The 23,194-nt window shown below is 36.2% G+C and overlaps 1 protein-coding gene across 1 annotated transcript in view; it reads right to left on the bottom strand.

Moving 5' to 3' along the window:
• lypla1 (lysophospholipase 1) overlaps positions 1–23,194 on the bottom strand; it is a 47,870-nt gene that overhangs the window by 3,650 nt on the left and 21,026 nt on the right. The window contains exons 5-9 of the mRNA XM_026215555.1: positions 19,304–19,351; positions 19,165–19,235; positions 18,412–18,485; positions 15,994–16,095; positions 759–932 (exon numbers count right to left, since the gene is read on the bottom strand). Coding sequence (XP_026071340.1) covers positions 759–932; positions 15,994–16,095; positions 18,412–18,485; positions 19,165–19,235; positions 19,304–19,351 — 469 coding nt within the window. The remainder of the gene's footprint in view (positions 1–758; positions 933–15,993; positions 16,096–18,411; positions 18,486–19,164; positions 19,236–19,303; positions 19,352–23,194) is intronic.

Below are 23,194 nucleotides of genomic sequence, written 5' to 3'. Positions count from 1 at the left end.
AAATATGCTATGTGGAGCTAAACTCCTGAGATGAGACTTATGACAGATAAAAAGTTTACTAAATAAATGCACGATTGTGATAGAGAATAAGAAGCTGACGTCTGATTTCTCCAGCAGTCATATTTACCATGTTTACTATGGTAATGTTTATGCATAGTGTGCATAGTCTTTTGCATCGCTTATAACGATTTCTGCCTTGTTTGCTGAATATAATCCACATCGGATCAAGTTATTTCAAACACTCGCTGCTGACTGTTTTTAATGCTGATGTTATAGCTTTCTCAAATGATCCGTGGTTCTGATGCTCTCCAGACCTGGAGAAACTCCACCTTTGTTCATAACCACTCCTCTAGCCCCAGCTGGCCCGCTTTGGCCCAAGGGTTTCGTCGGGGAAGCACCGACAGGGCACAATCAAGCCCCGGAAGTGAAAGTGGAAATGTGACTGGCCCTGGCACGCACTAGCACACCTGCTTTTGGCCTGATAGTGGAAACGCGGCTATTGTCACTTATGAGGTTCATTAATGGTATGGACAAATGGTATGGACAAAGCCTTAGAAGATAGCTTACTATGTAGTCACTAAGCAGTAGAAAGTAATGTAACTCATTAGATTTTGGAACAGAGCTATGGTATTCTGAATAATAAAAAAGCAAGGCATTATATATATATATATATATATATATATATATATATATATATATATATATATATATATATATATATATATATATATATATAAACAACCTTGGTTTATACAAACCTCGAGACATGCACTGTGAGGCATTATAGGATATGTTTTAAAAGTGATATTGGAGGGATTCAGCATGACTTTGAGTTTCTGTACAGTGAGACAGCCAATAGTAAAAGGAACAAGAGGATCTGCTTCACCATGACACTGCAGCACCGATATGTCCTTATTACTGCTTATCACTGACTAAAGGATAGAGACAGCAACAGAGAACAGATCACAAAAAAATCACATATGAATGTCAGCATAAAACAACATTTGTAACCCAAGTTATTTCTGTACTGAAGTATATTTTCTAAATAAAAGATATTTGAAAAAAAAAAAAAAAATTTTATCAACCTAAAACTGATTGGAAGTGGACTTTACATAACAGAATAGAGCCAGATTTAAATGAGATCTTGGATTTGGTGGACAACTTCCATCCCCTTTTGAGGAGCTTTTTGAGTAGCAGAGATTAATAATTATGAGAAAATACTTATGCTATGAATTAATTCATTCCACACACACACACAAAAAAAACTCCTTTTGTATAAATTATCATCATTATTTTGTGCTAGCAAATACTTTAATTTTGTTTGTTGTTTTGGATGGATATTGTTTTGTTAATATATATATATGCTTTCTCCGTGTAGGTCCTATGTCAAAAGCTAAAGTGTGGCCCAGATTAGTACATGTTTGCCAGCCCAGAACTGGTCCACATCTTTTTTAGCCAGAACTGAACCAAACCAGTGCTATAACCCAATTTGATGTGAGCCAAACCATAAAAAAAAGATGTGGCTGATATATGAACCTTATACGGTATTCTGGAGTTCTCTAAAGGGGTGATGACCCTTAAATGTGACCCACATGTGGCTGATAGACCAAAAGCCATTATTTAACCATATATATGCCACACCTAAATTCTTTTTTTTTTTAATACCCATGAATACTCTGCACAAACCAGTGGCTATGGCAAGCCGGGGTAACACTTAATCTTTTTTCATGTTACTAGTACTTATTTTTTTAGATACTAGTATCTTTAACATTAAGTACTAGTACTTATTCATTAGGTATTAGTGCTTATTTTTTAGGTACTAGGGTTTATTCTTTGGGTACTAATTTATTTTGTAAAGTTACTCGTATTATTTCATTAGATACTAGTACTTATTCCAATAGTGGCTAGTATCTAATTATATTCTTCTTGTTAAGAAAAAAAATATATATAACTAGTACTTATTTTTCAATTACCAGTAACATTTTAGGAGAGAGATTAAACAGGAAACTGAAACAAGGAGATGGATGTACTTTGAGAAAACCAAATAGAAAAGAAACAATTATTTGCACACAAGCATATAGAAAACGTATTTTTATCCGTTTTGTAAACTATAAACTTCCTAAATATATTAGCTCAATGTGTTTGATAAGACACCAATTTTATTAGCTGTCATTTCCTATTTTTCCTTCAGTAAAAACAATAAATATCATACCAGGGCTTTTTTTGCATATAGCACTGGTGCTACAGACACTGAATGTTTTACATTAATGTCCTGTACAGGACACACTGGTTCTGCAGACACAATGTTTTTACATTAATGTTATGTACAGGGCACGCAAAATCCAAACAATTGTGGTTTTCAGACAAACATTTTCTTTATTTGAAAAGAAGGCCAAAAAGTATTAATAATTATAAATAAATAATGCCATATATATAACTATATATAATATAATATATAAAATAATAATAATTATGGTTATTATTTATTTATTAAACAAAATAAGGAATATTAATTTTGTAATAATAATATTTCACTATAATATACAAAACAGTATTTAAAGGGATAGTTCACCGAAAAATTAAGATTATGTCATTAATGACTCACCCTCATGTTGTTCCAAACCCGTAAGAACTCCGTTCATCTTCGGAACACAGTTTAAGATATTTTAGATTTAGTCTGAGAGCTTTCTGTCTCTCTATTGAAAACCTATGTACGGTATACTGTCCATGTCCAGAAAGGTAATAAAAAAATCTTCAAAGTAGTCCATGTGACATCAGACGGTCAGTTAGAATTTTTTTTAAGCATAGAAAATACAATTTGGTCCAAAACTAACAAAAACTACGACTTTATTTGGCATTGTCTTCTCTTTCAGGTCTGTTGTGAGCGCATTCAAGTGTAGTGTTATTTGGTTCGCGAACAAATCACTCGATGTAACTGGATCTTCTTCCAGATCGAACTGAATTGTTTGGAACCGTTCACATCTCCAATAAGCATTAATCCACAAATGACTTAAACTGTGTACTTTTTTAAGATGGCTGACACTCCCTCTGAGTTAAAATAAACCAATATCCCGGGATGTGAACTGCTGTGAAGAGAGAACTGAAGATGAACACCGAGAAGAGCCAGATAACGAACAAAAGATTGACTCGTTCTCGAGTCAAGAACCGGTTGCATCGTTTTTCGGATCACCAGTAGTGATGGGAAGTTTGGTTCTTTCGGACAGTTCGATTCAATAAACCGGTTGAAGAAAACGGTTCACCGGTTATTTTGCGCTCAACGCAATGACATCATTGGTGATGATTGCCCTTCATTCAAGATTTTGGTTTACCCGCGCTCATAACATTAGCACAGAATCAGTTTGGAATCAATCACCAAAAGAACCAGTTCAGTTCAGATCCACTGCGTGTCGGTCTGCTTCACACTGAATCTTGCATGCGCAGTATCATCAGCTCCTCGGTTCTCGAATCGGACAGGTCCAACAGAAACGGTTCTTGACTCGAGAAAGAGTAAATAATAATAATAATAATAATAATAATAATGCATTTTATTTCATGGCGCCTTTCAGAACACCCAAGGTCACCTTACAAGCAATATACAGGTCACTGCATAAGACAAAACAAACAACAAACAAACAGCATATACATATAAAGTGGATTTAAGTCTCAATAAAAAATGTTATAAAAAAAGCCTGTATAAAAAGATATGTCTTAAGACTCTTTGTAAAAGTCAACAAGCAATCGCTATTGCGAACATCGAGGGGAAGGGAGTTCCATATGCGGGGGCAACATAACTAAAAGATCTGGCACCCATAGTAGTAAGTCGAATCCGAGGTACCACAATAGAAATTGAAGATGAAGATCTAAGTGCACGTGAAGGAGTATAAACCTGGAGAAGTTAAGTGAGGTATTGTGGTGCAAGATTATGAAGTGCCTTATAAGTGAGTAGCAAGATTTTGAATTCAACTCTATATTTTACTGGAAGCCAGTGCAATTGCTGGAGAACCGGAGAAATGTGATCAGTATAAGGTGTTCTAGAGAGAACACGAGCTGCAGAATTCTGAACCAATTGAAGCTTATGTAGCAATTTGGAGGGAATACCTGTGAGAAAAGCATTGCAGTAGTCTATACGTTAGGTGACTAGTGCGTGAATGAGAACTGCAGTATTATTATTTGAAAGAAATGGACGTAGACGATTAATATTGCGCAAATGGAAGTATGCAATCCATGTGATATTATTAATCTGAGCTTTAAAAGATAGTGTGCTATCCATGATGACACCCAAACTTTTAACCTGAGAGGAAGGACAGATTGCAGTATTATAAATGTGTAAAGAGAAACAATTAGATTTAGACACAACAGATCTAGTGCCAACAAGCAGAGCCTCAGTTTTATTGTCATTTAATTTCAAGAAGTTTGCTGAAAGCCAGTCTTTAATTTCAGCTAAACAGCTTGACAAAGATGGCAGAGGAAAAGAACCGGTAGGTTTGGCAGACAGGTAAAGTTGGGTGTCATCCGCATAACAGTGAAAATTAATACCATATTTCCTTAAAATATTACCAAGAGGGAGCATATATATAATGAAGAGAAGCGGGCCCAAAACAGAACCTTGGGGAACACCAGTGGTGACTGTAGATATTCTTGAACTAAAACCTTTTAATTTAATACGCTGACTGTGTCCAGATAGATATGAACTAAACTGAGACAGAGCAGTGCCAGTAATACCAATGGAGACTAATCTGTCAATAAGTACGTTATGTGAGACAGTATCAAAGGCAGCACTCAAGTCAAGGAGGACAAGTATAGTTAAAAGCCCAGAGTCAGCTGCCAACAGTAGATCATTGGTTATTCTGACAAGAGCAGTCTCAGTGCTGTGGTGGGGACGAAAACCAGATTGGAAGTGTTCATACAAGTTATTATTGGACAGATGTTCATGAATTTGAAATGCAATACACTTTTCAACTACCTTAGAGATGAATGGTAAATTTGAAATTGGACGGAAATTTTCAAAATCAAATGGATCACCCCCTGGTTTCTTAAGTATGGGTGTAATAATAGCAGATTTAAGATATGGAGATACAAAACCAGAACCAAGTGAAGCATGAACAATTTTAGTTATCAACGACAAAAGGGCTGGTAAACAAGCTTTTACTAAAGGAGTTGGTAGAGGGTCTAATTGACAAGTCGAAGATTTAGATAAACCTATCAGACCCACTATCTCTGAAGTAGTTCGTAGTGTAAAGTTAGAGAAGACAGAGTGGGGAGGTGTGTGAGCGATAGACTTACAGGAGTCATTGTGAAGAGTACCAGTAAGTAATTTCAGATGTACATTTTCAACCTTAGATGTAAAAAAAGTCAAAAAGCGATCACATAAGTCAGTGGAATACATATCAGATGGCAAAGAATCAGGTGGTTTCAGAATATTGTTTACCACCAAGAAAAGTGACCTAGAGTTCCCATTGCTAACTCCAATTACATTGCAGTAGTAATCGGATTTAGCTGTAGTCAGTGCATTTTTATAATTTTGAATATGTTCAGCATACACGTTTTTATGAACGGTAAGGCCAGACCTGACGTTTGTTGTTCGTTCGTTATCTGGCTCGGCTCTGTGTTCATCTTCAGTTCTCTCTTCACAGCAGTTCAGTCAGTGTACTGTTTGAGTAAATGAATTACTGCGGGATATTGCTTTATTTGAACTCAGAGGGAGTATCAGCCATATTAAAAAAAGTTAACAGCTAAATGAATTTGTGGATTAATGCTTATTGGAGTAAATAACCATAAAAAAAAAAAAAAAAAAACAGTTCGATCCGGTGAACTGGTTCAAGAAGAACCGGTTAAATTGAATGATTTGTTCGAGAACCGCATATCATTTCACTGCAGTATAAAATTTACTAGTCACTATTGAATTAAGTACTTGTATCTGATAAATAAGTACTAGTACAGTATTGTTCAAAATAATAGCAGTACAATGTGACTAACCAGAATAATCAAGGTTTTTCGTATATTTTTTTATTGCTACGTGGCAAACAAGTTACCAGTAGGTTCAGTAGATTCTCAGAAAACAAACGAGACCCAGCATTCATGATATGCACGCTCTTAAGGCTGTGCAATTGGGCAATTAGTTGAATTAGTTGAAAGGGGTGTGTTCAAAAAAATAGCAGTGTGGCATTCAATCACTGAGGTCATCAATTTTGTGAAGAAACAGGTGTGAATCAGGTGGCCCCTATTTAAGGATGAAGCCAACACTTGTTGAACATGCATTTGAAAGCTGAGGAAAATGGGTCGTTCAAGACATTGTTCAGAAGAACAGCGTACTTTGATTAAAAAGTTGATTAGAGAGGGGAAAACCTATAAAGAGGTGCAAAAAATGATAGGCTGTTCAGCTAAAATGATCTCCAATGCCTTAAAATGGAGAGCAAAACCAGAGAGACGTGGAAGAAAACGGAAGACAACCATCAAAATGGATAGAAGAATAACCAGAATGGCAAAGGCTCAGCCAATGATCACCTCCAGGATGATCAAAGACAGTCTGGAGTTACCTGTAAGTACTGTGACAGTTAGAAGACGTCTGTGTGAAGCTAATCTATTTTCGAGAATCCCCCGCAAAGTCCCTCTGTTAAAAAAAAGGCATGTGCAGAAGAGGTTACAATTTGCCAAAGAACACATCAACTGGCCTAAAGAGAAATGGAGGAACATTTTGTGGACTGATGAGAGTAAAATTGTTCTTTTTGGGTCCAAGGGCCACAGGCAGTTTGTGAGACGACCCCCAAACTCTGAATTCAAGCCACAGTACACAGTGAAGACAGTGAAGCATGGAGGTGCAAGCATCATGATATGGGCATGTTTCTCCTACTATGGTGTTGGGCCTATTTATCGCATACCAGGGATCATGGATCAGTTTGCATATGTTAAAATACTTGAAGAGGTCATGTTGCCCTATGCTGAAGAGGACATGCCCTTGAAATGGTTGTTTCAACAAGACAATGACCCAAAACACACTAGTAAACGGGCAAAGTCTTGGTTCCAAACCAACAAAATTAATGTTATGGAGTGGCCAGCCCAATCTCCAGACCTTAATCCAATTGAGAACTTGTGGGGTGATATCAAAAATGCTGTTTCTGAAGCAAAACCAAGAAATGTGAATGAATTGTGGAATGTTGTTAAAGAATCATGGAGTGGAATAACAGCTGAGAGGTGCCACAAGTTGGTTGACTCCATGCCACACAGATGTCAAGCAGTTTTAAAAAACTGTGGTTTTTAAAAAAAAAAATTAGTTTAGTGATTCACAGGATTGCTAAATCCCAGAAAAAAAAAATGTTTGTACAAAATAGTTTTGAGTTTGTACAGTCAAAGGTAGACACTGCTATTTTTTTGAACACACCCCTTTCAACTAATTGCCCAATTGCACAGCCTTAAGAGCGTGCATATCATGAATGCAGGGTCTTGTTTGTTTTCTGACAATCTACTGAACCTACTGGTAACTTGTTTGCCACGTAGCAATAAAAAATATACTAAAAACCTTGATTATTCTGGTTAGTCACATTGTACTGCTATTATTTTGAACAATACTGTACATGTTCATTCGCTGTAATTTTTTGAATTTATTTTTTTTCTTCCTTAAAAAACAAATTTGTCCATTCTGATGCACAATTTTACCTTAAAGGCCATTTACCTAATGGCTGTTGATGACTATTTGAATTGAATTCTGCCAAAGTGCACGCTTGTATGTGTTCGTTAAATGCTTATGCCAGTATGTCTGCTCATGTCTGAAAATAATATGTGAAAAAAAAAAAAAATCACATAAAAACATTAGGATATAGCTTATATTTCATTAGTAGTAGCATATATTTTTTTTTTATTGATGTAAACAATAACATTTTACAAACTGATAAAGTTTTTTTTTTTCAGCATGTGGTGCAGGCCGCATTAGAATTCGTGACGGGCCGCGGGTTGAGAACCACTGCTTTATATCAAACATTTTTAAATCGTCCACAGCTGAGCTTTGCGGGAGGCTGATCTGCGCCAGATCACGTGAAGTGAATGTAATGAACAAAGTCATTTTCAGATGCAATGAAAAAAAAAAAAATGAAAAAACATGGATTACCTAGATTAGTCCCAGGCTCTGTTCTGAAGTAAAATAATTATAATTACTGTTAACCAAGAGTAACACATTTTAACAGATTAATCGCCTATTTTCATTTGCTGAATGTTTTCTTTATTTTTTATTTTTTAAACACCCTAAAAAATTAATTAAGTTTGTTAGAGGAAAAAAATATATGAGTCGTGTATAGGTTTCATTGTAACGGATCAATCACCTATTTTCATTTGCTGCATTTTTTTTTTTTTTAAAACACTCTAAAAAATAAATCAGAGTTTGTGAGAGGAAAAAAAATAGGCTATTAGAAAATATTTTACAACTAATCCTTTAAATTTAACAAATTTATCAGAACAAAACAATAATTAAAAATATATAATTCTAGTGGATAAATATAATTGCAGTATATAATAATATAGGCTTAGTAATATATAACAATAATAATAATTTAAAGCTAAGCATAAGGTAAGCTTGGGCTTTCTCAGTCGGGAGAAATCAAACGTTTCCATATTTGTGATGTTGCCCATTTGAAGCTTAACTATTATTCATGAGGTAAATAGGCTGTGTGCATTTCAGTATCAATGAAAAATAAATCATAATTAACAATATGTCAAAGTGCTCACACCGAATGTCTGGTCCACATTCATTTCGTCCCTTTGCGCCACCTGGCGGTAGTTTCGCGAATGATTTTAACACGCGACTGAATTACAGTTACCACCGCAGCAATACGCGCGGTGGTAAGCCCCAGATAGGCTGGCCACCTACTGTACTAGTGCTTATTCTTTAGCTACTAGTGTCTTTTGTAAAGTTAATAGTACTTATTCATTAGGTACTAGTGCTTATTCATTAGATACTAGTGCTTATTTGTTAGGTACTAGTAATTATTCATTAGATACACTAGTACTTATTTATTAGTTACTAGGATTTATTAATTAGATACTAGTACTTATTGATTAAATACTAGTACTTATTATTAGGTACTAGGGCTGCACGATTCTGGATAAATTGAGAATCACGATTTTTTGATCTCATATAGAGATCACGATTCTCCTACGATTCTTTATTATTATTATTACTATTAACATTATCATTATCACAAGTATATAAATTAATTATTTTATTTTGCAAGGATTCTTTAAATTGATCAAGTGTGACAAAGACATTTATAACAAAATATTTATATTACACACAATTATTGTTCTTCTGAACTTTCTATCAAAGAAACCTGAAAAAAATCTACTCATCTGTTTTCAACATAATAATAATAATAATAATAATAATAATAATAATAATAATAATAATAATGTTTTTTTTTGAACGGCAAAACAGCATATTAGAATGATTTCTGAAGATCATGTGACACTGAAGACTGGAGTAATGATGCTGAAAAAACAGCTGCACACCACAGAAATAAATTACATTTTAAAATACATTCAAGTGAAAGCAGTTATTTTAAATGGTAAATATTTCAAAACTTTACTGTTTTTGCTGTACTTTGGATCAGATAAATATAGTTTGGTGAGCAGAAGAGACTAAAACATTACACATCTTATGGTTCAAAAACTTTTGACTGGTAGTGTATATATAATATATTTAAAACCCCAGTTTTTTTAATATTAGAATGATGAAAAAGTTGTTTAGATCACTGATTCAACGACTCACTCATAAACCTACTACACTTGTTTCATTTCTGGATGAATCAGCGTTTTTGAACGATTCTCTTGAATGAAAAATTAATTCATTGACAAATAAATTAAGACACTTGTCGCCACCTATTGGTGAAACAATGCAATCGACACAAACGTTATTTAAAGCGCAGTACTTTCAAAAGGGGATTAGTTATATTTTGATCGCTGCCATATAGACATCAATGTTTATATTTAAACTATAAACTTTATCCCAGTATTTCTGTGATAATATAAATGACTGTAAGACAGATATAATACTGTGTAGTTGAAAAGACTGTTTGTGAAGATGTTTCTTAACCAAACATGGTAAGAGCTCTCTCTGTGTCAGCGGCAGTGCGCGCACGGATTTGAATGATCCGGTATGCCTTTGTCAAAGGTTTAACAGACTTGGGGAATCGTTGTCTTTTAGAAATGAGATCGAGAGGGTGTCTGAATCGAGATCGCGATCTTTTAACGATTAATCGTGCAGCTCTATTAGGTACAGTATTGTTCAAAATAATAGCAGTACAATGTGACTAACCAGAATAATCAAGGTTTTTAATATATTTTTTATTGCTACGTGGCAAACAAGTTACCAGTAGGTTCAGTAGATTCTCAGAAAACAAATGAGACCCAGCATTCATGATATGCACGCTCTTAAGGCTGTGCAATTGGGCAATTAGTTGAAAGGGGTGTGTTCAAAAAAATAGCAGTGTCTACCTTTGACTGTACAAACTCAAAACTATTTTGTACAAACATTTTTTTTTTTCTGGGATTTAGCAATCCTGTGAATCACTAAACTAATATTTAGTTGTATGACCACAGTTTAAAAACTGCTTGACATCTGTGTGGCATGGAGTCAACCAACTTGTGGCACCTCTCAGCTGTTATTCCACTCCATGATTCTTTAACAACATTCCACAATTCATTCACATTTCTTGGTTTTGCTTCAGAAACAGCATTTTTGATATCACCCCACAAGTTCTCAATTGGATTAAGGTCTGGAGATTGGGCTGGCCACTCCATAACATTAATTTTGTTGGTTTGGAACCAAGACTTTGCCCGTTTACTAGTGTGTTTTGGGTCATTGTCTTGTTGAAACAACCATTTCAAGGGCATGTCCTCTTCAGCATAGGGCAACATGACCTCTTCAAGTATTTTAACATATGCAAACTGATCCATGATCCCTGGTATGCGATAAATAGGCCCAACACCATAGTAGGAGAAACATGCCCATATCATGATGCTTGCACCTCCATGCTTCACTGTCTTCACTGTGTACTGTGGCTTGAATTCAGAGTTTGGGGGTCGTCTCACAAACTGCCTGTGGCCCTTGGACCCAAAAAGAACAATTTTACTCTCATCAGTCCACAAAATGTTCCTCCATTTCTCTTTAGGCCAGTTGATGTGTTCTTTGGCAAATTGTAACCTCTTCTGCACATGCCTTTTTTTTAACAGAGGGACTTTGCGGGGGATTCTCGAAAATAGATTAGCTTCACACAGACGTCTTCTAACTGTCACAGTACTTACAGGTAACTCCAGACTGTCTTTGATCATCCTGGAGGTGATCATTGGCTGAGCCTTTGCCATTCTGGTTATTCTTCTATCCATTTTGATGGTTGTCTTCCGTTTTCTTCCACGTCTCTCTGGTTTTGCTCTCCATTTTAAGGCATTGGAGATCATTTTAGCTGAACAGCCTATCATTTTTTGCACCTCTTTATAGGTTTTCCCCTCTCTAATCAACTTTTTAATCAAAGTACGCTGTTCTTCTGAACAATGTCTTGAACGACCCATTTTCCTCAGCTTTCAAATGCATGTTCAACAAGTGTTGGCTTCATCCTTAAATAGGGGCCACCTGATTCACACCTGTTTCTTCACAAAATTGATGACCTCAGTGATTGAATGCCACACTGCTATTTTTTTGAACACACCCCTTTCAACTAATTCAACTAATTGCCCAATTGCACAGCCTTAAGAGCGTGCATATCATGAATGCTGGGTCTCGTTTGTTTTCTGAGAATCTACTGAACCTACTGGTAACTTGTTTGCCACGTAGCAATAAAAAAATATACGAAAAACCTTGATTATTCTGGTTAGTCACATTGTACTGCTATTATTTTGAACAATACTGTACAAACTGTGAATAGTCGCAGTATCAGTATTGAAGGAGAAGGGCTGAATTTTCGGGTTTTTTTTTTTTTTTGCCCCGCAACTCACTTGAAGAAGTTCAGATAAATGGAAACACCATACACTATGTAACAATCATTAATTGAAGAAATGTGGCAAAATATCTCAAGAGAGAACCTCATATTATTAAATTCAAAAGTGCTTTCCATATTTGGATCAAAATAGGCTACATTTGTGAACGCACATTTTCTGAAATGTTGCGCATCAAGTCATGCAAGCCTGCATCTTAAAACCTCTGTCGAACTTTCTGCGTTAAAGTTAGTATAATAATATTTAAATTCAAGTTAAAAAAAGGGTTTTAATTGCTTAAATTATTTTTATTAATTAATAATATGTTATCATGTTTATTCTTGTAAAAAATACGTGTTTATTCTTTAGGAAAACAAGGGAAAAAATAAGGGACAATCCGAATATTTGTTTTGCTTTACCTATTTATGTAAGCTACAATTATTCTAATAATAATAATAATAATAATAATAATAATAATAATAATAATAATAATGTCATTAAAAAATACCATTGGCCTGAGTAATTTTGACCATTATAGAATTGTGACTTAAAAGATTAGTCATTTAGGTGGTAAAAATACTGTGAAATTAATAATGGCATGGATTTTAGAGCATAACAACTGAAGGTTTATGAAACATTAGCCAATAAAGCATTTTTTTAATCAACAGAACTTAAAGTTGTGAACTAAAATATTATTTCAACCAAACAGCATGTGAATAAATAAAATACATAATTTTCATAACATTTCATTATTCATAAAATGCATAACGTTTCTGGTGTTTGGATTTGGATTTCTTAGCTCAATGATATACGTCTTCCTTCCGTTAGAATTTTCCTGCCTTGCTAAATGTTGGGCTCATGATCAATAAGTTCGCCTCAATCTGATTCAGTAAAGTCAAACCGCAGACTGTGAAGCCTCGGAGACCCGCGCGCTGTGAGAACAGAGGACTCTGCTTGGTCTTAAAGCCTCCCGCAAACATCCACGATCACAAATAACAATGATTTTCGTAAAATAATGATTAATTATTAATTGATGATTTGATATTATCATTATGGTCTTGTGAAAATAATAATATGGGCTGCGAGAAAATTATGAATACAAGGAGTAGTGCTGTTGAGTGCAGGCATGTTTCAGCCCAGTAACACACTGTTCCTCAGAGCCAAAACACAGACCGAATTCTGCTCAGCTGGAGGGGGTTGGGTTTTGGATAGTTATTCATGGCTTGTGGGGGTCGAGAAAAAGGTGTGATTTGCTTTTTCATATGGACAGTGTCTTATGAGGCTTTCACTTGCTGAACCGGTTTATATAGGACTGTTGTTTTGGTAATATTCACAGTGCTGGCTCTCTCCGACGAGAGAAATGCAACATTCTCATATTACACAATTCCTTTTCGTTTAAAAACATTTCAAGCTTTCTGTAGATATATTTTTAATGTACCTATGTGAGACACCACGATATTATGTTAATTAAAAAATTATACATCCATTATCATGAAAAATTAAAGTGATGAGACGGCGCCTCCGTGTCACTAATGCACATTAATAATTTTTGCACAAACACTTGAATATGAGCTTCTTATCACGAGTAAAATTCATGCCAAGAGCCAACATATTTAGCTTGATCAGAAGGTTGACTGCAAGAGTCGAGCGGGATGTTAAGAGTTTGACTGTTTCTTTTACTGATTATTTTCGGGTTAAAGCATGATTTAAACAGATTCACACTCAATCGCTTTTGCAATAATGCGTTCAAACAAATGTAATCTTACAGTGCTACTACATTATCATCATGCTATCTGATTTTGAAATCTTGAAGAAGTTAATCGATCTGTTTAGATAAAATAACTGACAAAGATGTTATTTTCATCACAAATAAAATTTTCACAGCAGAAAGCAGAAACTAAAGATGTAATGCTTACAATGTTATTAGCTTGGCATGTGATATAGGTAAAAAGTTTGCACATAGCTTAAGCCACTTTGAAACTCTCCTGTTATTTTTTTTAATTATTATTATTATTTTATATGCTATGTTATGAACATAACATTTCAAACATACTGAAATACTTTATTCACGGAGTGAAGGCGAAGCGTGTTTCTGGTATCAGTGTGCGTGGAGGGGAAGTTGTTGCTGCTCATAGACTCGGCTGCGAGTGAGAGAGATGTTTCTTCCGACTAAATAAATACGACCGCGGCTGCACAAGCACAGCACATCCGCCAAAAATCAACCTGCAGCAATGCTCGTTCATCGACTCGCCAAGCTTTACTTTTGTAGGTCGCATGGCAGTAAATAATTTGATAATATGACCATGCAGTCAATACAGATATTTAATAAAAACATTAAAACAAGCAGGGCTGTAAAATAAAACAATAAAAAACGCATGGCAGGTCTACACCGGACACAAGTGGGACGATCCAACAAAAGACAGCAGAACCCAGTGATGGATACACTGGACACGATCCCCATCAGTGAACTGATGCTCGTTCTGTTTATGATGAAATGTTCTGACACTGCGTTCAGATGATTTGACACTATAGTGTGATGTCATCAAGTTTAGACACACTTTTCGCTGTGGGGCACAGATGACAACTTTCGCGTCCGGTATAGACACAGACAGTTACTGCTCTATTTACAAATAAGTTTTATTAGAAAAAAAAAATACAATTCTAAACCAGCGGCATAGATGGAAATATAAACTAGAAAAAATAATAACAGGTGCTCCATCCATGACACTGACTCACTGCTGAGCTGCCAGTTTTAATCTGAACAGCTCTTAAAGCTGAGTGGATGGTTAAATGCATGATGGGCTGGTATATATATATATATATATATATATATATATATATATATATATATATATATATATATATATATATATATATATATATATATATATATATATATATAAAAAATAGCATCTTTCTAGCATTAAGGTAATAACAGTACTGTTTTTTTTATCATCTTGTTGCAGTTATAAATTTGACTGCTAAATGAATGATAAAGAACTATATTAAAACTTGTTTTGTAAAATTTCTTCGTCATTTGAATATTGATTTAAAAATCGGTTTAAATCGGTTTAAAAAAAAAAAAAGGGATTTTTTTTTTAGGCCATATGATATTATCCTACTTTAAAAGCAAGTAAAGAAGGTTCCCTTTAAAATTACTTTAGTTGTATATACAACGCATAATTAATATAATATAAATAATACTGCACACCTTTTAAATGTGTCCAATCTAAAATATGGTTTACCAAGTATATACCATGTAGCTTAGAAAATATAAGCACAGACTCTTTCTCTTTCTCGTTCTAAGAAATGCACATAACCACATAAATATCAAACCTTCATCTGTGAATATTAAATATTAAATATATTAAATATTTAAACTATAGTGTTTTTCTTTCATTTTCCGAGACTGAAGCAGTCAAATGTAACACATCTGTGAGGCAAAACTGATGTCTATTTGCGAAAATGTGCTTTGATGCGCTTCTTTGATAACTTGTGGTTAAAGCGCCACTCAGCGGTCAAAGGCGTTAGGCCATGGCGTTAAAAGAGGCGTTTTCGATGTCTACTTAGTGTACCTAAAAAATAAGCACTAGTAGTTAATTATTAAGTACTAGTATATAATAAATATGGACTAGTGACATGAACAGTGCGGCTTATAGATTAAATGTTAGAACAGTTTTCCATGCAATGGCTGAGCAGTTTCACTGCATGATTGAAAGAAAAGGCTTTTTACCTAAGCGTCATTTAAGCAAGACGCAGTATGAGTGAAGTATCAACGGAACAAAATGCAAAATGTAATTGTGGCCGACTCAGGACGAGTTATACTGGTTACATTAGCTAATTAACAAAATAGCATTGTTGTAACAAATTACAAGAACATTTTCAGAGATTATTAAAGTTATTACATTTTTATAAAAGATTATGAAGACATTTTTTTTTAAAAAAACATGCTCTAAGGACAAGAAAATAATGTAAACATTAAATATTTTTGGAAATGCTGTGAGGTTGATAGAACTATGAATGCCTACAATAACCAACCTGTGATAGGGAGTTCCTGAGGGGCAACCAGCAGCTGAGAGCAACAACACCAGCCAGCTTTTGATGAGTTGTCAAAGCAGTGTAGAGAGACAGGGCTCCACCCTTGTATCATGTACAAACAAATCAAGCAATCATTAAAATATTATATTAGTTCCATTTTTGTGTCAATCATGTCTAACTCCAAGTCCGGGTAGACAGAATTATGATTACAAAGGCTTAAATTAGGACATCAGGAAAAACTAAAATCCAGTGGTGATTTTGGCTTTAGAACAAACTGTTCACCCTCAAAATAATTATTTTTGAAAGATTGTTTGGGAAGATGTCTGTTGATGGATTTGTCAATGTTGCTATATATATATATATAAACCAAAATGTTATAATTCCAGTCAGCTTGCAACCCGTCCCTTTGCGCCACCTGGCGGTAGTTTAGTTTTTAACTTTGACTTGCAGTTAACGCCGTGGGCCGATGGAAATAGGCATTTTGGTTGTCACCTACGAAAACGTCAACATTTTTGAGTATCTTAATGTTTGTACTGCAGTGTATAGAATTAAACATTATTAGCAAACACACAATTTATGTTTATCCTTATTTTTTATCGGTTTGAACATATCACTGGAGAGAAATGGCAGCATTGGTTGCTCAGACTGAGAAATGGCAGCATTGGTTGCTCAGTATGTGCAACCCGCACAAACCAATGTAAATTAGGGACTTTCCCGCGTCTTTCTGCACTTGCTTCTGGAGTATTTTGAATACCTTCCAGTTGACGTTCAGTCCGTCCATTGAGATCTGGACAAGATTCTTGATTCCGAGAGCAAGTAATTCATTTTAACAATGTCTTGAGCTGATGAATGGCCCATGAACTCGATGTATTTAGTCTTCACCTCGGACCCATTCTTTAGCCTGACATGCATGTCTAACTGGCATGTGGCACAGGTGCACTGCAACTGCTCTCTCCACCTAGGGAATGTCAACACACCCCTTAACCGCCCTGCTATTGAGGGTAGTGAGGACGGAAAGAGACGAGCGGCTTCTGGCAGTAAAAAGGGGCCATCCACGACTATGTCACTTCCTCATGCACCTCGGGGAAGAAAGGAACCAGAGTAGAAAGCAGTTGTGAGCCACTCTCTGCACTAAGAAACCAATTGTCCAACCACGAGTGCTTAGGGCTGGGTGGTGTATTCTGTTCCTGTGGCTCAGTGGTAAAACATTGTGTTAGCAGCACAAAGTGTGTGGGTTCAATTCCCAGTGAACAAACATACTGATGATAAAAATGTATAGCCTGAATGCACTATAGTAGGTCGCTTTAGATAGAAGCATCTGCCAAATGCATAAATGCAAATGTAGATCTGATCACCCAGCAGCACACCGAATTAAAGGCTGGGACTGCCATAAGAAAGCCCAGCAGAATCATTCAGCAGCCACACAGGACGAGCGCTTTGGGAGGAGTGAGAGGTCCATGGAGCATGGCCTGGAGGAGAAGCTCTCACTGTCACCCTCAAATCTTCCAGAGCATTAGCTAGTGGTCTACTGCTCGTGGCAGAAAAACCGGGATGGGTATTGACAGAGCAGTCTGCTCCTTTCCCTTTAAGAATGAAGAGATGCGATTGCAGCATTGCCATGGTCATGCACTCCTGAGCCGATGTTGTGATTTCCATTATAGTAGCATTCCTGTATGTGTTGCAGTGCCGTCTAAGGGCCCGAAGATCACGGCATCCAGGATGGTTTTCCGGCCTTGACCTTCACGTACAGAGATTCTCTTGTTCCAGATTCTCTGAATATTTGGATGATATTATGCAATGTAGATGATGATGACTTCAAACTCATTGCAATTTTTCTCTGAGAAACTCCTTTCTGATATTGCTCCAGTTTTTTTCGCCGCAGCATTGGGGGATCCTCTGGCCAACTTGACTTCTGAGAGACACTGCCACTCTGAGAGGCTCTTTTTATACCCAATCATGTTGCCAATTGACCTAATAAGTTGCAAATCGGCCCTCCAGCTATTCCTTATATGTACATTTAACTTTTCCGGCCTCTTATTGCTACCTGTCCCAACATTTTTGGAATGTGTAGCTCTTATGAAATCCAAAATGAGCCAATATCAAAATGTCTCACTTTCAACATTTGATATGTTATCTATATTGTATTGTGAATAAAATATAAGTTTATGAGATTTGTAAATTATTCCATTCCTTTTTTTACTCACAATTTGTACAGTGTCCCAACTTGCTTGGAATCAGGTTTGTATTAATACATTTATATAACAAAACTTATTATGATGACAATGTTTATCAATTATAGTTGATGGTAGTGGTCCTGACAGAAATATAGTTTTTTTCATATATAATCTTTTTCTCTTTTTTTAAACCAGTTTTTAAATTAAGTTTTCAAAGTAAGTAAAAAAAACAGATTTGCTTTACCTGAGAGAACCCTCCCAACACAATTCTATGAGATGGAATACCATTCTTAACTTCTTGATCAATCAGTGCTTTGACTGTGGACAAATTAAAACAACAGTTTACAAATTTAATGGCAGATACAGTATTCTGTTGTTACTCTTACCCCTCTTTCACACCGCAAATGTGAGCGGTGCGCGAGCAGTGCATATTTCTTTCGGTGTCCATGTTAATCAATGAGTGCATTCACACCAGCAGCAGGAGCCACGCATGAGCATCAAGCAGGAGCATAGCGTGCAGCAGGGGTTTTGGTGTCTGGTCTATTTTTGCTGTGCTGCTCACGATCAATTAAATTGAAAGCACAGTTTTGATGGACAAAATAAATATGATTTAACACAAAACGTGCTCAAAATGCACAGAATAAGCATCTCAAGAGTTTTAACAACAATGCCAATGTCTAGTGTTTTAACAATTATGCCAGAAAAGAAAATTAAGTATAACAAATATGTATTTACCAATTTAAACTTTTTAATTAATTGTTTTTGGGGGAAAGTATGGTGTATTATTATAAAAACAAAAATGTTGAAAGAATTTACCCATTGTTTGACATGGTTATATTGTCTGCCGAACATGCTTTGCAGCCGCTGCTGTGATGCTACTTATACGCTTCCAGTGTGAATACTCGCGAGAGTCTGCTGCTGCAGTGACGATGTAGTTGCGCGCTCACACTTGCGGTGTGAAAGAGGGGTGAAACTGCAGTTTCATATTATACTTAACTGCTTTCAGCAGCTCTTTTAATTCCGTTTTCATCTTCTTCGGCATCAGGATTAAGACTAACAATGTCAAACCTAAAAGTAACAAACTTTTAATGAGTGAAAACATAAAAAGCGCTTGAAAAAAAGTGTTCACAACTCACCAGGAAGGCATTGCCATGTTCATGTTGAGAGTGACGGGCGTTACAGGTCTTTCATGGTCAGTTGCATAAAAATAAAAAAAAGGTGGAACAGAGGTAAATAAAAGTCAAAATATATATGGGTCATTCCTACTATGCAGTACGTGGCACAGTGGGATAGTAAGGCATCAACTGGTATGTATACTTCAAAATCTTGAAGTAAGTAGTGAGACATCCATGTAATTTTTGATTATTTTTTTTAATCTAGATTAATCTCACTGTAATCTTGAAATAAATCTAGATTAAAATTGCTCATTCGAATTCTGCCGAAGGCATTCAGAATATGTGTGTTACCCAAATAAAATTGACAAACAGTAAGTCTTTGAGAAGGGATTTATCAAGCTAGGTGGTGCATTAGAAAATGGGCTCATCTCCTGTTTCCAAAATGCATCACAAAGTGCTTGAAAAAGCTGTAAACTAATTCAACATTGCAAAAGGTGCAAACAACCTTAAGCCTGTTTCACACATACTCCGTCTGCAGTGCATATGCGTTGCATATTTATTTACGCACCCATGTTAACGGATTTCAGTTGCGTTCCAGGAGAGTTGCGTCTGCAGCAGTACCGAGTAGCGAACTGCAAACGCGGACTGCATACGGACTGCAGATGGAGTATGTGAGAAACAGGTGTGAGCAGGGCCGTAGCTGGGGTCAGCGGGGACCCGGTGAAGGTTGTACCAGTGGGCCATGTTTGAATTTTTTTATTTATTTATTTGTGCTATTTAAACAATGTTTAAGTTTTTTGTTTTCAAGTTTTTAGGTGTCAAGGTACAGAAACCAAATAATTAAATGTAAAATAGCACTGGATAGTCTTCAATGTAAAAATGAAATATACAATCAAACCTACATTTATTCAGACACCTTCAACATTTCTCACATTATTGCAGTTTTGCTATATATTTCAAAAATTATATCTGGTGTCTGAATAATTTTTTGTTTGACTGTTAAAACTACAAAGTAATTCAGTCAAGAGCAGTGAGCGATTTTCATTTTCATTTTCTTGGATTAACATTACAGCAGCCAGTAGCTAAATTATGTGTGGTCACTTTAAGAGACGATGAACGCATCCAATATAACACACATCCCATTTTTTTCCTCAACTGTTTACTTTCACTTAAGAAATAACTGACAGTTTTTTCGAGCATAATTTCCAAGGTGGATATTTTGACATATTTTGTATGTATTTGTCGTTACAAGAGCAAAAATAAGCAAATTCGATGTTCAAGCGTTTTGAGACGCCTTTCTCTGCGTGAGCCCTGAACACCAGAATACCGCGAATACTGAATCAGGCTCTTTCACATCTTTTTGTTTGTTCAAACTGCGATTTGTATTTGTTCATTCAGGTGCAGAAGGGACTTCGAGGAGAACTTTGCTGAAGAGAGCTCAGTTCAGTGTCGCTGTCCGTGATATGCGGCTCTCGATCTCTCTCGTGCGCACAGAATACAGCGCGCGAGTAACCAGCTACTCTGTTCAGCTTTTCCACATCTTGTTTTTGGATGCTTTAATGTTTAAATCGACAAGCGGTAAGGCTTAAAAACGTGTGAAAAAGATAAGCTTTTGTGACGATGCGCAGCAGTGGCCCGTCAACTCTCCTGAGCATCTTTTTAGGCTGGCCTCAGCCAGTCGGTTATATAAAATATCAAGGTGAAAGTCATCATAGCTTGCTTAGTATAGACCCAGCTCCCAACCCAACTTTGAGAATAGATTAACGGCAATATTTTTTTTATCGCCCGATAAGAGTCTCACGTTAACGCAGCACGTTAACGCCAATAACGGCCCACCACTAATTATTATATAACTATTTATTCTTTAAATCTCAAATAATGAGTGGATAATGATTGCAGGATTGCAGCAATTAGCAAGAGAGAAATAACAAGTTATCCTTGTTAACGGAATAATGTTAATATGTGAATCAAGTGTAGCCGATCACGTTCTCAATGGCACACAAAGCCATGTGGCTTTCAACTGTGCTCAGCAGTGGTCATTTTAATTAGCTCAGCATGAAAAGAACTGAGTCAGTCCTTGGTAGTGCAACTGAAGTAAACAATCAGCTATGGGTGGTTTAGGCATTGCCAAAAGATTTCTGGGATAAAGTTGTGGACAGGCAAAAGATATGAGATGGATTAAAAAAAAAAAAAACTTGTAAAGGCTTCATCAATGCTTAGAAGCAAAGTAAAGTATATTATTAAGAAGTGAAAGGTAGTCACGTGACACGATGCGAAAGGAGGCTGAGTAACAGCGAGCTCCGCTTCAATCTGCTTAATTTATCCTATCATTCACTTTGTTCCGATGAAAGTTTTTGTGATTTGGGCATCTAAGTGATACTTGAACAAGACAATGTCAAAAAACTCGAAATCCTCGGCCTGCGGGGATATTAAAAAACACTTACGTTCACACGCGCCTGATGCGTCTCAGGATCAAGATGGCCGAGGCCCAGCCGAGCCTGAAACGGTCTCGGAGTCTCTTGCTGAGAAACACGACATCGCCAACATTTACACGATCCTGACAAAAATATCCGGTGACATGGATGGTATTACGGAGATACGGAAAACTACCGCGTCGATGGAGGCTAAATTATCCGCTCTCATCACAAGGCTGGACGAGGTGGAAAAACGAGTGGAGTTTTTGGAAGGATCCGAGAAAGAACTAAAAGCTAATCCACCTGCCAGTAAAGTCGAGCTGGATCAGTTATGGAACAAAATTGAAGATATGGAAAATCGCAGCAGACGCAACAATATTCGTATCGTCGGAATTCCGGAAGGCAAAGAAGGCCAGGATATGGTGAAGTTTCTGGACGGCATTATTCCGCCTCTGATTGATCGGTCGGACCGGCAATAAGAGATAGAACGCGCGCACAGATCCCCCAGTCAACGTCCCAACTCGACTGACAAACCCCGGCCTATACTGGCAAGATTTCTACGTTCTGCCGACAGGGGCTTTGTGCTTCGTGCAGCCAGGAATAAAGGTAGTCTAAGCTGGGAAAACAACAATATAATGGTCTTCCCGGACTTCGCCAGATCTACTCAGCTGAAGAGAGAGCGTTTTAAGGAGTGTAAAAAAATTCTCCACACGAAAAAGGTGAGCTTCGCGCTTCTGTATCCTGCTAAACTGAGAATCGAAGCAAGGGACGGCCGCAGGACTTTCACATGCCCGCGACAGGCTATGGCTTTCATTGAAAAAATGGAGTAAACGTTGTCACTGCCTTTTCCTTATCCCTCTTTTTATTTTATTTTTTTTATTAATTTTTTTTATTTGTAATGTATTTTTATTTTTATTTTTTTTTTTTTTTTTTTAATTTCCCCCCCCCCTCATTTTGAACAGAGATATGTAAGGCATGTATCTTGCATGTTTACGGCGATTTTATTTATTTATTTATTTATTTTTAAAAAAAATTTTTTTTTATTTTTATTATATTTTTTTTTTCTTTTTTTTTTTTTTTCTCGTCCTCACCACCGCTGATGGGAGTTTATTGTCTTTCATTGGATAAGTTATTGTAGAAGCAGACTCTACACAGAGAACCTCCTGATCAAGAGCCACGGACCTCTGGATCATTGTGAGATGGACTTTAGATAAGGTTAAGCGCACTGTTCAGGTTCAGCGCACCTTTTCTTTTTCTTTTCTATGGGTTGTTTGGGGCTTTAAGGTCATATTATTGCTTAGTTATGTTTCAGAGAAACTGGGCTTGGCTATATTTGTTACTGTTTATGAAGAATGTCACTTTCTGATTTAGACAAATTATCTTTTTGTACTTGGAACGTGAATGGGTTGGGGCATCATATTAAAAGGAGGAAGGTGGTGTCTGTACTTAGGCGGAACAGATTTGATATTATATTTTTACAAGAAACACATCTTGCTAA

The sequence above is a fragment of the Carassius auratus genome, chromosome 32 (assembly GCF_003368295.1).
Source record: "Carassius auratus strain Wakin chromosome 32, ASM336829v1, whole genome shotgun sequence".
Lineage (NCBI taxonomy): Eukaryota > Metazoa > Chordata > Actinopteri > Cypriniformes > Cyprinidae > Carassius > Carassius auratus.
This window is presented reverse-complemented; position numbering and strand designations above follow the sequence as displayed.